The sequence below is a fragment of the Carettochelys insculpta genome, chromosome 1, assembly GCF_033958435.1.
Source record: "Carettochelys insculpta isolate YL-2023 chromosome 1, ASM3395843v1, whole genome shotgun sequence".
Lineage (NCBI taxonomy): Eukaryota > Metazoa > Chordata > Testudines > Carettochelyidae > Carettochelys > Carettochelys insculpta.
Window position 1 is genome coordinate 104,451,475 of NC_134137.1, and position 16,488 is coordinate 104,467,962.

At 44.7% G+C, this 16,488-nt stretch overlaps 1 protein-coding gene across 1 annotated transcript in view; it reads left to right on the forward strand.

Moving 5' to 3' along the window:
• The window catches only part of GPC6 (glypican 6), a 1,214,297-nt gene that overhangs the window by 1,104,337 nt on the left and 93,472 nt on the right, over positions 1 to 16,488 (forward strand). Inside the window, exon 6 of the mRNA XM_074983075.1 lies at positions 9,448 to 9,591. Coding sequence (XP_074839176.1) covers positions 9,448 to 9,591 — 144 coding nt within the window. The remainder of the gene's footprint in view (positions 1 to 9,447; positions 9,592 to 16,488) is intronic.

A 16,488-nucleotide genomic window follows, 5' to 3' on the forward strand; every position in this document is an offset into this window, starting at 1 on the left:
TGCCTCATGTCTGAGAGGCAGAATGCTTCCAGCAAAAGTGCTGAGTTTTGCTGACAAACTGCCGACAAAACATATTTTGTGTGTGGACATTCCAGCAGTTTTGTCAGCAAAATGTGCTAGTTTAACCATATATACAATAGCTATGTGTGAAACATGGAGTTAATCTAGTCCCACACTAGAGGAAGAAAACAAAGATCTTCTTTCTGAGACATTTTAAAACCCTTTATGTAAGAATCATCTCTCCTAGAAGAGTGAAAGAAACCTGTTGGCCATTATCATCATAACAGAGGAGGTTAAACTACATAAAATATTATTACAGATATTCTGGAACCAGATGAAGCAAAGTTTTAAGCATGAATTAAAAACATGAAAAACAATACAACAGCAGGATATTGAGACAAATAAGACAAGTTCAAAACAGCGCTGATGACTGGGCATGAGAAAGTATAGGCCAGTTTCTTCCAGTGAATTTTGACCCAATAGGACATATAGGCAAGAGACAATTGTAATCAATCTTGAAATAAACAGCTGTGATTCAGAATACCTGGACCGATTTCATATAAGAAATTGCCCGAGGTGGAAAAAGCATAAAAGAGTGGAAGATGAGACTTAGTCATCACTGAGCCACATTCCGTCACACTATCAGAGGCATCTTTTTCACCTATTACTGGGATACTGCTACTGCCTTTGAAATCTGTCATTGTTCGAGCAGTTCACAAGAACACTATACTAATTTAAGCAAATTTTTTGCATTTGACATTAGAGATAGTTGAAAACCAGAATGTTCATCCACAGGGAATTCTGATATGCCAACATTCATTTTTACCCATTATTGAGATGAAAAAATTGAAATATCAAACATTTTCACAAACCAAAAAATTTACAAAAATCAAGTCAGAAAATTTGAAACAAATACTTTCAGTATTTTTGACCAAAACAAACCATTTCAACACAAAATGAAGGAAAACCGAAGTCCAATTCATACTGAAATATTTTGTTTCTACATTTCAATCTAAAACAAAAAAAAATATTTGCAAACATCAATTTAATTGTAAATGACATTAAAGTGAAATGGTAAGTTAAAATGTAAGTTCAAAATGAAACTTTTAAAAAACATCACAAGAAACTCATAGGGTTGAAATTGACTCTTGTCTGGAAATATCAGTGCAGCTATGTTTTCCACGTTTCTGTTGTCAGAAAAATTGTGACCAGCTCCATTTGGTATGATGTGTACCTGGGGCCATACCTACCAAAACTGTTTTTATAACTCTACCCTGTATGTCAGGAACATATCCTCACTTATTTTAAACACATTGGCTACGTCTACACTAGCACACTACGTTGAAGTAGCCTATTTCGAAGTTGGGACATCCTAACTTCGAAATAGGCTACTTTGACATGTATCATCTACACATCCTCCACGGCTGGTGCCATCGATGTTCAATGTCAAAGTAGTGACGGGGAACATCGAAAGGAGCCGCCTCAGAAGGAAATGCAGAGTGTCCACACACACAAGCGCTCCCCATCGAAATAAGGGGCCAGCAAAGCCCCAAGCCGCTCCCTTAAAGGGCCCCTCCCAGACACACTTGTCCTGCACAGCACAAGATCCACAGAGGCGACAACTGATTGCAGACCCTGTGCATGCAGCATGGACCCCCAGCTCCAGCAGCAGCAGCCAGAAGCCCTGGGCTAAGGGCTGCTGCACGCAGTGACCATAGAGCCCCGCAGGGGCTGGACAGAGTGTCTCTCAACCCCTCAGCTGATGGCCACCATGGAGGACCCCGCTGTTTCGAAGTAGCAAAACACGGATCGTCTACACACGCCCTACTTCAACATTGAATGTCGAAGTAGGGCGCTATTTCCATCTTCGGATGGGAATAGCAATTTCAACGTCTCACCACCTAACGTCGATTTCAACATTGAAATAGCACATGGTACGTGTAGGCGCAACGCGTGCTATTTCGATGTTGTGCCAGCTACTTTGAAGTAGCTGGCTAGTGCAGACGCACCAATTGTGTAGACTCAGGCTGAGTCTAGATTGCGGGGAGCTGTTGGCAAAAAATACGCAAATTGGGCACCGCAACTTGCGTACCCTTTGCTAACACTTCTGTCGGGAAACTTTTCCAACATTTGGCCCGTCCACACAGGGCCATGTTGGAAAAGCTCCCTCTTTTGAGACATCCCTTCTTCCTCATGGAATGAAATGTAAAGGGATGTCAACAGAATGCTCCCAACCAGCAGATCTCTTCTGAGAGATCAGCAGTCTGGATGCATGCTCTGTCTATAAAACTTCTTCTAGCCTCAGAGAAATATGGAGGTAAACAGTAGGGCTCCAATTCAGCAAAACACCTATGCATGTATTTAACTTGAAGTTGTATAAATAATTCCATTCTGGTTCAGCAAAACATCATGCTTAAGTGCTTCCCTGAATAAGCACAGGATTGCTCATGTGCTAAAAGTTAAGCATAAGCCCTTTGCCAAATGGAGGCCTAAGAAATTAAGAATGACCACTGTCTGCCCTGGTGTTTCTATGTCTAGCCTTCTGTTTCAAAGCACCGGTAGAAGTATAGTGAAACATCCTCAGGAGTCATTTATTTAAAAAAAATTGAATGCACGTTTCTGTTAGGCTCTCCAGGAGGTGTGCCAGAACTTCTGCCCAAGGCATTGCCTCTTCCCCAAGGCCCTTGCCTTAGCCTGCCTATTTCCACTGAGGCCCTGCTCCCCCATTTGTTCCTCTTCTCCTTTGCCCCCCTAGTTTGCTGTTCTTTCTCTCTCCACCCTCTGCACAGGTTGAGAGGAACTTGCTTGTATAATTGGGGCTGGGAGCTGCAGCCACCTGATGCAGGTAGGAGGTGGCCCTAGCTGAACAAGAGTGGGCAGGGGCAATGACCTGGTGCCTCCTTGCCTCTCCTGCCCACAGTAATCTGACTTTGGATGTAAACTGTGAAGTCCCCTCTTCAATCAGCCTTTCCAACAGAAAACAGGTCAGTTGGCCACTTTGTGTGAAGGTTCATGAAGTTAAAAATACAGCTTTCTTCATTTACTGTTTTTATATATAATAGGTATGAAAATATCCCTGTAACTCTCCTTCAATATTTCATTAGGAGGGCAATGAAGGACTAAAATGTGTTATCTAGGGAGGTGGTGAAATCTCCATCCATGGAGGTTTTCAAGTCCCAGCTTGACAAAGCCTTGGCTGGGATGATTTAGTTGGGATTGGTCCTGCTTTGAACAGGGGGTTCCAGATAACCTCTTGAGGTCCCTTCCAACCCTATAACTCTATAATTCTATGTGCAGGAAAAAACAGTCCAACTTTATTCTACTGATTCTTTTCACATATTTTCCTTTCTATTCAGACTTCATAGTTAACTCAAACTGAACCTTCTAAAATCAGCCCGATTGATGTTTCTGATACATATCTTTATCCAGTGAACAAGAACAGCAGCAGAACATTCTTATCATGATTGCCCAGTCAGTGTGTCTCAGCACCAATGTGTAGAGACCACTTTTTAGTAGGAAGAGAGGTTACTTCAGCTATAAGACCATGGAATCATGGAACTGAAATGAACCTCATCAAGTTCAGTGCCCTGCATGCATGACAGGACCAAGCACCCTCTATATCTCTGACCGGGAATTTGTCTAACCTCACCTTAAAAATCTCTAGTGATGGACATTCGACGACCTCCCTAGGCAGTTTATTTTAATGTTTGATTACCCTGGCAGTCAGGAAGCTTTCCCTAATGTTCAGCCTAAACCTCCCTTGCTGCAATACAACCCCTTTGCTTCTTGTCCTGTCATCAGAAATTAAAGAGAATAATTTTTCTCCCTCGACCTTGTAACAAATATTAGGTACTTGAAATCTGTCATCATGTCCACTCTTAGTCTTCCCTTTTCCAGAAGAAACAAACCCAGTTCTTTCAATCTTCCCTCATAGGTCATGTTTTCTAGACCATTAATCATTTTGTTGATCTTCTCCAATTTGTCCATATTTTTCCTGAAATGTTTCAGCCAGAACTGGGCAAAGTACACTAGCTGAAGCCTAATCATCACAGAGTAGAATCGAAGAACTACTTCTCATGTCTTGCTTACAATACTCCTATTAATACATCCCAGAATCATGTTTGCTTTTTTTTGCCATATTGTCACACTGTTGATTCATATTTAGCTTTGTGGTCCACTATGAGCCCTGGATCTCTTTCTGTAATACTCTGTCCTAGACAGTCATTTTCCATTCTGTATGTGTAAAAATGATTGTTCCTTCCTGTAGTGAGTACTTTCCATTTGTCTTTGTTGAATTTCATCCTACTTACCTCAGACCATTTCTCCAGTTTGTCCAGATCATTTTTAATGAAAATTCTGTCTTCTGAATCGCATGCAACCCCTCCCAGCTTGGTATCATCTGCAAAATTTATAAGTGTATTCTTTATGCCCTTATCAAAATCATTGATAAATATATTGAACAGAACTGGTTCCAAAACTGATCCCTATGGAACCCCACTTGTTATGCCCTTTTGGCATGACTGTGTACCATTGGTACACTCTGAGAATGATTATCCAATCAGTTTTGCACTCATCTTGTAGTAGCTCCATCTAGGCTGTAGTTTCTTAATTTATTAAGGAGAATGTTATGTGAGGCCATGAAATGCTTTACTAATGTTTAGGTATACCACACCTACTGCTTCCCCATTATCCACAAGGGTCACGTGTCTACACTAGCAGGCTACTTTGAAGTAGCCAGCACAACTTCGAAGTAGCGCGCATCGCATCTACGCATACCACGCACTATTTCAACTTTGAAATCGACGTTAGGTGGCGAGACGTCGAACTCACTATTCCTAACAGAAGATGGGAATAGCACCCTACTTCGAAGTAAAATGTCGAAGTAGGGCGTGTGTAAATGATCTGCGTCCCACTACTTCTAAATAGCAGGGTCCTCCGTGGTGGCTATCAGCTGAGAGGTTGAGATGTGCCATCCAGCCCCTGCGGGGCTCTATGATCACCTCATGCAACAGCCCTTAAAGCACCATGGGCCTGGATTTCCTGTGGCAGGAAGCTGAGAGTGTACAGCCAGCAGCACACACATGTGCCTGCCCTGCACGTCCTCAAGAGGCCCCAAGCCACCCCCCTGCTAGCCATGGAAGCCAGCCAGCCCCCAGGCCTCCCCCCCTGAGAGGACCCAGGGCCCCCAGGCATCCAGACCGGTGGGGTAAGAAGCGGCAGGGCCCCTCCTGGATGGGCACCAAGCTTCAAGACCTGCTGGGGCTCTGGGGTGAGAAGGAGATGCTCCAAGTAATGGGGAGCAAGCAGCAGAATGCAGAAGCATTCACCTGGCTGTCCAAAGGCCTGGCCCCCTGGGGTCACCCTGCCCACACTCCGGATCACGTTTAGAGCAAGTTGAAAGATTTGCGGCAGGTTTACACCCCAGCCCAGGATTTGGCCAGCTGGTCTGGGGCCATCCCTGCCACTTGCCCCTATTACAGGGAGCTCAGGGCAATCCTGGGCCCCTGGGACACTTCCTCCCCACCCCCGTCCCCAGTTGCTGACACTGCAGCTGAGGAGCTCCAGCAGGCCTCGGAACTGGAGTCCAGCATGGAGGCCAGCCCTGCACCCCAGGGGCCACCAGGGGAGCCAGCCCTCAGGACCACTGAGGAGGGGTTGTCCAGTGAGGAGGGGGAGCTCCTCATCAATGTCCTGTCCCAGAGCTCCAGCAGAGCATCCAGCTGATGGGCATCCCCTGACCACAGCAGTGGACGGTCAGGTACGTACCCCACAGGGCACACACCCCCAGGCCACAGGACGAGGGCACCAGACATGACCGGGGCCCCTACACTCCCAGCAGACCCCGTCCCATCACAGCTCAGCCACAGCATGGCCCCGGGATGGCAGCATGACCATCAGCACCCGTCAGCACCCACTCCCATGGACAGTGCTGTGCCTTTGCCCCAGCGGGGGGGACAGGACCACACAATGTGATCACCCACAGGGACACCACGCCCATGGCCAGGGAACAGGGTATGGGGACCCAGCACCCACTGGGGGGACAGAAGGCGTGGGCCACTGGCCAGGGCGCAGTACTAACAGCCTTTCTCTCCTTCCCTCCCCATTTCCGCAGCCACCCCATCTGAGGCCCCAGACAGCCAGGTGCCCTCTGTTGTACCAGAGAGGCTGCCAGAGTCCAGGGACTGCCAGCGCCCAGGGGTACCATCAGCACCGGGACAGGTGTGTCCCTGCTGGACCCAGGGGACAGCTCCTTTGCACCACCAGCTCCTGGTGACTCTCTGGTGGCAGGTGGAGGTGGCTGAGGAAAGGCTCCAGTACGACCAGGAGGAGGCTGCCTGGCACTGGGCAGCATGGCAGAACTTGATGGGGGTGTTACAGGACATCGCCAGGTCATTCCAGGAGGCTGTGGCCCAGCTCCTGCCCCCCACCCTGCTGCTCCCCTGCTGTCCTCCCCGCTGCCCCACCTGCTGCTCTGCCTGCTGCCACCCTTTCAGCCCCTGAGGACTGGAGCCGGCCCTATCTGCTGGTCCTCACAGATCCCAGCCTGCCGCACCAGGGATCATGGACAAGAGAGGGGCCTGCAACCCGAAACCACCGGGGGTCACGCCCATCCACCCGCACCCAGGACTGATGGGCTGACAGCCGATCCATCCACTGGCCTCCCCATATAAATAGTTATCCCTCCATGTATAAAGTTCCAATTTGTTGTACACATACCATACTAGACAGTTTTAACAGTTAATCAATAATTCAGTTTTATTTTTCAAACAACCTTGTGAGATGTGTGCTTGTTGGGGCAACGGTGTGCGGGTGGTGGGGGTGGTGTGCAGAGGCCCGCCAGGGAGGTGCTCAGTGGGCCTCCTGATTGGGCCTACAGGGCCTCTTGGACCCATACCCGCTCCTGGTGAGCCTGGTGACTGGGTGCAGCAGTTGGCTGGAGGTAGCCCCTGCCAGCGTCAACCGCCCACCCCTGGATGAAAGCTCCACCTTGCTCTCGATGATGTTGCGGAGCATACAACACACGCCACAACCTGCGGAATTTTCTGCAGGCCGACATCTGGTAGGCACCGCCACTAGCCCTTCAAGAGGCCAGAGGTCCTCTCCACCACCTGGCAAGTGTGGTTCAGGTGGCCGTTGAACCACTCCTGGCTGGCATTGAGGTGGCTGGTGTACGGGCGTATGAGCCAGGGCTGGAGGGAGTGGGTTGCATCTGCCACAAGGCAGAGGGGCATGATGGTGTCCCCCAGAGGGATCACCCTCTGGGGGATGTAGGTCCCTGCCTCCAGCCAGCAGCACAGCCCAAGTTCTGAAACACACGGGCATCATGGGTGCAGCCGGGCCAGCCCACACAGACATCCTGGAAGTGACTCTGGCTGTCCACCATAGACTGCAGGACCACCAAGTGGTAGGTCCTCCGGTTTATATATCATCTCCCACTGTGGTCTGGGGTACGGGTGGGGATATGGGCCCATCCAGGGCTCCGAAGCAGTTCAGAAACCCCATGGCAGCAAATCCTGTGAAGGCTGCATCCAGGTCCCCGACTTGGATGACTCTCTGGAGCAGCAAGGCATTGAGTGCATGGACCACCTGTGGGGAGGGGACATGAGTGCCCATGAAGGTGTGCAGGGAGCCCCTGGCTCTCCCCAGGCATCCCCCTCCCCAGCCCCTCCCTCTCAGCCCCCCCACCCCAGCCCCACACCTGGGTCCCTCTCTTTGACCCCTCTCTCCAAGCACCCCTCTCTGGCTCCATGCCAGCCCCTCCTCCTGAGCCCCCATCCCCAGTGGGTGCATGCCCAGACCTCCTTACCTCCTGACCGTGGCCTTTCCCACACCAAACTGGTGGCCCACAGAGCAGTAGCTGTCTGGAGTGGCCAGCTTCCAGAGAGCTATTGCGACCCTCTTCTCCATGGGGAGAGCGCGCCGCATCCTGGTGTCTGGTGCCTTAGTGAACAGGTGAGCCACTGGCAGAGCTGCAGGAAAGTTTGCCAGCACATGTGGAAGTTCTGCAGCCGTATGTCATCACCCCACTCCCGCATTACCAGGTGCTCCCACCACTCTGAGCTGGTGGGGTACCTCCAAAGGCAACAGAGCACCCAGCGGGGGGGCAGGGGCAACAGGGGAGCCCAATGGTCAGGGCCATCCCCATCTGCCCCCAGGGCAGGCTCCCCTACCAGGAGCTGCTGGGCAGCCTCCCATGCAAAACCTAGCAGGGTGCCTGCTGCATGGGTGACAACTGGAAGGCTTCCAGCTGCTGCTGCTGCTGCTGGGAGTCCATGACTGCTGGGACTTGGTCTGCAAGAGTGTGGCTAGCGCTCTGAAGACCTTGTGCTGCGCAGGCCGAGTGTGTCTGGGAGGGGCCCTTTGAAGGAGTGGCTTGCTGTTGCCCCAGAAGGGCTAGTCCACCCTGTGACCCTGTCCAAAGGCTTTCCTGGACCCTTATTTTGAAAGGGGATGCTTGTGTGTGTAGATGCTCTGATTTTCCATCCAGGGCGGCCCCTTTCGATGTTCCTCATCACTATTTTGATGTTGAAAATCAATGGCACCAGCCCCAGAGGATATGTGTGTGTATACGCGTCGAAGTAGCTTATTTCGATGTCATGACTTCTTAGACGTAGCGTTCAATTGTAGACATAGCCAAGGAGTGTTATCCTATCAAAGAAAGTTACCGAGTTGATTTTACATGATTTGTTCTTTAATAATCCGTCCTGCTACTTATCACCATAGTAAGTGCTATGTGTTGTAAATTGATTCCTTAATTATTTGATCCATTATTTTTCCTGGTACAGAAGTTCAGCTGACTAGGCTATATTTCCCTGGGTTGTCGATGGACACTATATTTACCAGACTTTTCCAGTCTTCTGGAATATCTGCCATCCTCTATGACTTTTTAAAGCTAATGGCTGATGGCTCAGACATCTCCACAATCAGCTCCTTAGGTACTCTAGGAGCTGAAAGAGAGGCCACTGAGCCTTTGGCTTCTCTTCTGAGATTGCCAACAAGATTATTTGCCTGCTCCAATCATCTGAAGAAGTAGAAGCTACGTGCTAACACGGCTACCCCTCTGAAACAAGATTATAAATTAGTGTCAGTTGCGGTTGGTGGGAGGGTTGGGCTAGTAGATACTGGACAGATTTTCACTTAATTTGAAACCAACTGCATTTGACTGCAAAAGATTTTCCTTGTTTCTCTTTCTGTGGTGGATAACAACCCAGACATCATTCAGATGTTAACTCATTTCAGTAAATACCAAAATGGGCTAGATTCAAAATGTGAGCAAGAAGAAAAAGGCCCTGTACCTTACTACAAATCTCTTGAATAGATCCTAGTAATGATGTAGTTAATTCATCATAACCACATTATCAATACTAAGTTTCAAACCCATGAACTGGATATTGCAGTCTTCCTTATTAAAAGAGGGTTTGGTGTAATCTAAAATGCTTCTTACAGGTCTTTCAAGGATGTGGCCAGCCTAAACCAGCACCTGCTTTAAGATCGTCCCGCTCTGTTCTGGAGAACTTCAATACCCGTTTTAAGCCATACATTCCTGAAGAGAGACCAACAACAGCTGCTGGCACAAGTTTGGATAGACTGGTAAGTAATATCATTTGCTATCTTCTCTCATTAGGTTAGCAGAGATGAAAGGAATTATGCTTTGAGAATAGTCCTTCACAGGAGATGTTTACTATTTTTGTAATTACTGCGGTCATTATCATATACTCTGTGCAACTTTGTAATAAATAAATGACTTTTTACATTGAAAATACTAAGGGAATACATCTCATCGAAGATGAGTATGACTCCGATTTAATATATTGGAAAGACTGGAAGGTGATGAATTCTTTCCTCCTGGTTATGAATTAGATAGATGACTTAAAGAAAATAATTATCAATATGTGTTTCCTTTGAAAAATATTGTTGACCTCGGGTGCCCATTTAAGTATTAAAGATTCAGTATCCAGGTCTTCAGTATATGCACTTGCAATGTGCATTTCTCATTCATTTTAGCCAGTGCTTCATTTAATATGGCTATTTGTCAAGTTACCATTGGCCATTTGTAACACCAGGCTCAAAAAAAAGGCTTTTGATCAGCTAGCACGATCACAAATCTTGCCATGTTTATTCCGTAATTTTTAAAACCATCATCTCAAAATTACTTTAGTTATTCCAAGTCAGTGGATTCATATGTAAGACAACAATATTGCTGCTATTTGTACACCTATAAAGTGAATTTAAAGATATGGAATTATTAATGTTATTACTTTGCAGTTATCTTGGTGCAAAGTTAATGGATGCAAGCATTAAAGTCATAAAGCACCTAAACCTAACCTGTTTGCATTATGTATACACAGCTTAAGGTGTTTCATTCTGAATATTAGAAAGCATGCCTGCCATGATTTCTTCCATACCTTTGAGTTAATATTGTAAAATTAGAATCATAAGCTTAAACTGATTTCAACTGGTTCCTGACACAGTTTTAATATTTAAGGAGAAACTGTTATGTGCTTCTAATTCAAAAAAAGAGCCAGGCCTCTGTTTTATACAGTCATTTTGGATCAGCATTCAAGTCATTCTCCCTATCAGTACTTTTCCCAAGCCTGGAAAGCCAATGAGCCAATCAGGAGACCAAATTTGGGTTATGAATCCTGCTCATGTGTCACCTGAGGCACATTGTACATATGCTAAGCAGATGACTAGCTTCCCTTTTAATTAAATTAGCACTCAAGGCTGCCGAGTCTTTCTTATAGTTTATATGAATAATGGATCCTGCCCCTGAATTTTAATTAAGTTAACAGAATACATATGATATTTCAAATCATGACATGAGCTAGTCTTACAGTTGTACTAATTTCAAGCAACGCTTTTGGTACCCAGCAATTCTGGCGACAATGTCGCTTCCCCCTAGAATAGGAAAGTAAAATCTATGTCTGTCTCCATGATACACTCAGATTATGGGTTTATCAACATGAAGGAAACATTTTACAGGGTAACACTTCAAACTATGATTTAGCCATAGGGTGAAATCCTGGCCCAATTAGAGTCAATGGGAAAACTCAGTTGGGCTGGAGTATATTCTTGAGAGTAGATCTGCACGGGACCTGGAAACTGTAATTCCCAGTTTGAGCACACATACTCACACTAGCTCTGATCAAACTTGTACGCAGAAGGTGAAGAGACCCAAGGGGCTAGCCTCTGACAGGAGTGTGCTGAGAACCCCAGGTCCCTCCTGCTGCCATAGCCACGCACTGTTTTTAGCATGCTAACTCAGAGCTAGTGCAGGTATGTCTACTGGAGCTGGAAATTGCATCTTCCAGTTCCACTGGTGTCCTACTCCAAGCCTGCATTCATAGGCTCCAATTCTTCACTTTGCTCTATGCAAGTGCAAGGCTCCTTCTGAATGGCTACACATGTGGCAGTAGGGCTACAGCAAACTCAAAGCACACCACAGCCAGAGGGAGACTGGAGTGCTTAAGGAATTAAGTTGCAGGATGTAGAGGCTACGTCTACACTAGAAGCATTTGTTGACAGTAACGTCTGTTGACAGAGTTGTGTTGACAGAAACTCTGTCAACAAAATGCATCTACGTGCAAAGGCAGATCGACAGAGAAGCTGCTCCATGGACAGAGAGCAACCAGACTGCCCTGTCCTCTGTCAACAGAACAGCTGACTGGAAGCTCTGCAAACAGGGCTGTCTGGTGAACTGGAAGCCCTCTGTGTCGACAGAAGAATTATGACTCAAATTTTTGAGGATAACACCGTGGAAACAAATGCATGGTTCTGTTGAGACTCTGTCGACCAAATGCTTTATGTATGTAGATGCTCCCTTCTGTCAACAAAACACTCTGGTGTAGACACAGACAAATAGGCCAGCAGGAGAATGGTTGAAAAGGAGAGTTGATAGGAGTAATCATTCAGCTCGAGCTACTGCTATATACCGGGAGCAGTCAAAGCATTCTTACCACTTCAAAAGAGATCAGGCCTTGCTTTTACATATAAAGAGAATACTGCTAGAACTACAGATATCTTTTACGGGGCAAACCCATTTAAACTATAACACACAGAAAATAAAACAGCGATTGAGCAGATTCATTTGTAGTTGGCCTGTGATGGCTGTAACTAAGGCAAAATTTCAATGTGCACAGGGCTTTATGCAACAGTTTTTGTACCCAGCAATTCTGGGTATGACCTGGGTGTGACCTCATTGACTATCCATGGAATTTGGTCCCGTTTGACTTGACTAGATTTGATTTCCCCAAGTTTTTGAAAAGAGAGCAAGTTTATCAGTGATATTGTCACTTACCAAATGCCACAGCTAAATATCTACTTAGTCTGCTTCTGTGTGATATTTAAATTGGAAACTGTTATTGTCCTAATAGGTTTCAATATCTGTATCTAATGCATTTCTAAGTAACAGTATCCCTGGTGCTATCTCCTTTGTGCCCAGTCTAGCATCCACTAAAGTGAGAGGTAGCCACTGACTTCACCTGTAGTTGGAACAAGATTCTCAGCGGTTTGGGGCATAAGGTTTTGTTTTAGAACTATGATCTTGATCTGTGCTTCAAAAAGTTCATTACCACTGTCTCAGACAAAGAGCATAAATCTTTCAGAAATATTTAAATACTATTTAAATTAGTTATGCAAAAAGCCTGATGCTCTAAACAAAACTCTTGTATGATTTAATGTTTTCCAGTCTGTCTGCCACTCACTTTTGATTACTCTATATACAACGAAATAACTCACTGTTTTGAAAGGCAGTGTACTGTAAATCTAGCCTCCTTTGAGTTTTTTTTTTTTTTGTAAGCAATGCCAAAAAATTGCAAAAACCTAATAATACTTCCTGTCTCTCATGGTAGCTTTTTCTTGTGTTTCACTTCACTATTCAACACTTAATTAATGTTTTTGAAAGAAATCTGTCTTTGAGATTTCATTCTTGAAATCCTGTCAAATTGTTGAATATTAAATCATCATAACAAGTCCAAAGATACGTAGACTATAAAAAGTGAAGTGACAGACAAAACTGGCATCACCAGAAGGATCAGTCTTTGACAGCATGTTTTCAAGCAGAAAACAAGTTATTCAAATAATTTCAGATGCATCTCAGTCATGCACTACACTATAATATAGATATTTAAGCCAGATTTGAGCACTCACAAATTTTCAAGGCCTTTCAGCTCCTCTTCAGAAACTTAAATGATGTGACCATACTTCCCAAGTACTTAGCACCCAGCAGCTCCCATTTAGGTGACCTAAATGTGCATTTCTGCACATTTGGGCCACTGTCTTCAACTTAACCTGTTTTGTTATATCCAAAAATTTAATTAAAGCAGAACACATTAACATTTAATGGCAGAATATAGACATTTTTGGAAGAGTGTTCTATGTCATCAGATTTATAACAGCTGTGTCCTAGTGGCATTTGATAAATAACAAATCAAAGTAAGACTTGCAAATATGAAAATGAAATATCACAAAGTAAAGTTGGCATGTATTTAACTTAAAATTTGATCAAATATGCTCATGATATCAAATTTAACATGTATACTCAACTTTCAGTGCTGGGTCCACTTGGTATCCTCTGAAATATAATTTTCATTATAACATGCTCATTTACAAGAGACTGCTTGTAAAGACACTTTATCTTCTCTGTGGTTAGCTGTTTGGTATAACCTGCTATGTTATTTTTTTTTCTGTTCCCTGAATCTGTTTTCCTCTTGCTTCCCAGAGGACTATCTGGAGGACAATGCAACACGGTGTAAGCTTTGGCATTCTTATTCTTCACTTTCATACCCATTTATCTTTGTACAATATTGCTGCTTCTAGTTGCATCTCTACCATTTTTCGTTTAATTGTAGATAAATGCAAGCCGTGTCTTTCATAATTTTAAATATGCACATTGAAAGCTGAATAGTGCATAGAGTTTATAGTTCTTTTCCACATCATTCCTCTGTTTCCAAGATGGTTTCTGAGCTCAGTGAAGGAGAACTGTCTGCCAGTGAGAGCAAAAGGGACAAGGAGTCAGGACTCCTGGTGTTCTAAACATGGGTAGACCATAGTCTTCTTGTGTGTACCCTTAGACAAGCCACTTGGACTGTCCAGACATTGATTTCACCAGCTTTACAATGGGTTTAATCATTTTTACCTACTTCACAGACAGGAATGATGTGGGGTGGGGGTTGAGAGAGCACGTGCCCACTCCCACATACCCCATGTGCAGGAATGGACAGGGGCTGGCCAGCAGCCAGTGGAGCAAGAGCCTCTGGGTGGCCCAGAGGCTGGCAGGCAAAGCGTGGTAGGACTGATGCCCACAGCAGGGGTCTGGCTCCCCACACTCATTGGCAGTGGTGGGGGAAGTGACACAACATGGCCCCAGGTCACTCTACTCTCCAGGCTGCATCTCCTGCAAGAAGGGGTGGGACTCACCTCACCAGTTGCCTCTGTTCACAGAGGTGATCAATAGTTGTGAAAGGCTTTGAGACCCTTGAATGCAAAGCACTGGCTGTTCTCAGTGGAGGATCCTTGGCCTTCAGGTTCAACCTGGACTTCCAGTTGAGCGAGTCTTACTACCTTACAGGCACAGTGTCATATTCCTTTCTTTCAACAAGGCTTGTCTTAAGAACCTTCATGTTGCAATAGAGCCATGGCTGTATGATGTAAGAAACGAACTCTGCATACCTGATTTCTCTTGAGTAAAGTGCTTTTACTATGCAGGCATGCACTGGGGCTTAACTCCTCTTCCACAAAAGAGCAGGTGCACTATTACGTACCCTGTACATCATGACACACCCAATCTGGGGGGAAGGGGACATCTTGGAAACTGATCGCAACATTATGGGTGTGATTTATGGGTTTGAGATACAGTGTTGTAGTTGCATGCACTTAGACTAAAAGAGAGGCCTTTTCATGCTATTTACCAATAGGATATGAGTGCTTTGCCTCATTTGGTAGGAGAATGTTCCTTTAGTGTGCTACCTGCTTTCATTCACACACAACAAACAAAAACTATTTCAGTGAGCAAAAATATTTATTTTGAGAATAGAGCTGGATGCATTTTAATCATACAGTCAGGTTTATTTTTTCAAGTTCTGCTCTTTACATGATTTGTTTTTGTAAAACTAACAAATCAACAGCAGCCTAAACACTGTTTTTTGAAAAAGACGTCTGTTTTGAATTATTTCCTACTCAACTTTTCCAAAATTACGCAAAGCAAAAAATATAATTCAAGCAACTAATCTGCTTTCCATTTCAGCCAAAAAGAGCTAAAATTGAAAAGACAATTTATCTTGATCATGTTGGCTTGAGCCTCTTACTGAGTCCTCTGGCACACTTGTGAACCGTACAGACCAGAGTTTCAGTTGTGTTTGACTTTACTTAGTCCAAAGACTGAGGATGTTAAATATGTGCAGAGTTACAACACAGAAAGAGGGTGTGTACACTGAACATTTTATTTTTCAAGCATCCCTTAAAGAATAATTTTAACGGGTTTAAAAATAAAATCTAGCATCTCAAACTCCACAGGACAGATTTAATATCTCCAGAACCTTTTGTGTATATAGCTCATGGGAATGGATAAGAACACTGAGCACATAAAAGACTTGGTAACTCCAGAGGTACTAATCACAATGCTAAGCCAGAAGATGCTTGGCTCCAATACTTGTTCTGGTAGCCAGATGATCTCCATATGCCAATATCCTCTCACCACTCAAGTGCTATGCAGAAGGAGGTACTGTTTCTCTGTGATTTTAAATAGCAGATATGCACTTTGTAGCTATAATCAAAGCTAAGGTTTATTTCTCCACCATATACAGATTCCATTTGCCACCCAAGAGTCTGTTTTGTAATTATCTGTATGTGCAAATGGTATATAATGAAAAAATACATTTGGAAATATGTGATGGGGTCATTTGGTGTTGGAGCTAAGTTTGTTTGTTTCTCCTCAAATAGGATGTTTCCTTGGTGTCTGTTTGCTTTTCCTTCTTCTTCTTTTTTTTTTTTGTTGTCCTGTCACAGCAGTATCATAATAGGCTTAAGTCTCCTATCATTTTTTCCTTTATCGTTAATTCCAGTTTCAAATGGCCTAGGCAGATGAATGATAGAAGTTGACAAAGTCCTACCTGGAGACCTGCCAGCATTCTTTTTTCAAGGAAAAAAAATGCAGTATTATTCCATAGTCCCATGGAACTATTCTACCTAATGACAAATGTGAAGCATTGCATTGCTAACACATGTGAGCCAGTTACTAAGAATACCTTATTGCAGCCTGTGCTCCATCTACAGGTGAAACTGGTCTGCCTACTGCTCAGATCTTCCTTAGCATGAACAATATAAAACTGTTCTTCAGCCACAATAGCAAAGCAAGTTCTCCACTTTAATTATCTCTCTGAGGCTAAGGCTAAACTATTGTTTCTATTTCAGGACACATTTGTACGAGGCCAAGCACTGCACTCATAAGAGGGTTACAGGGGAGTTCACATTAAGCAATTATTTGAACTT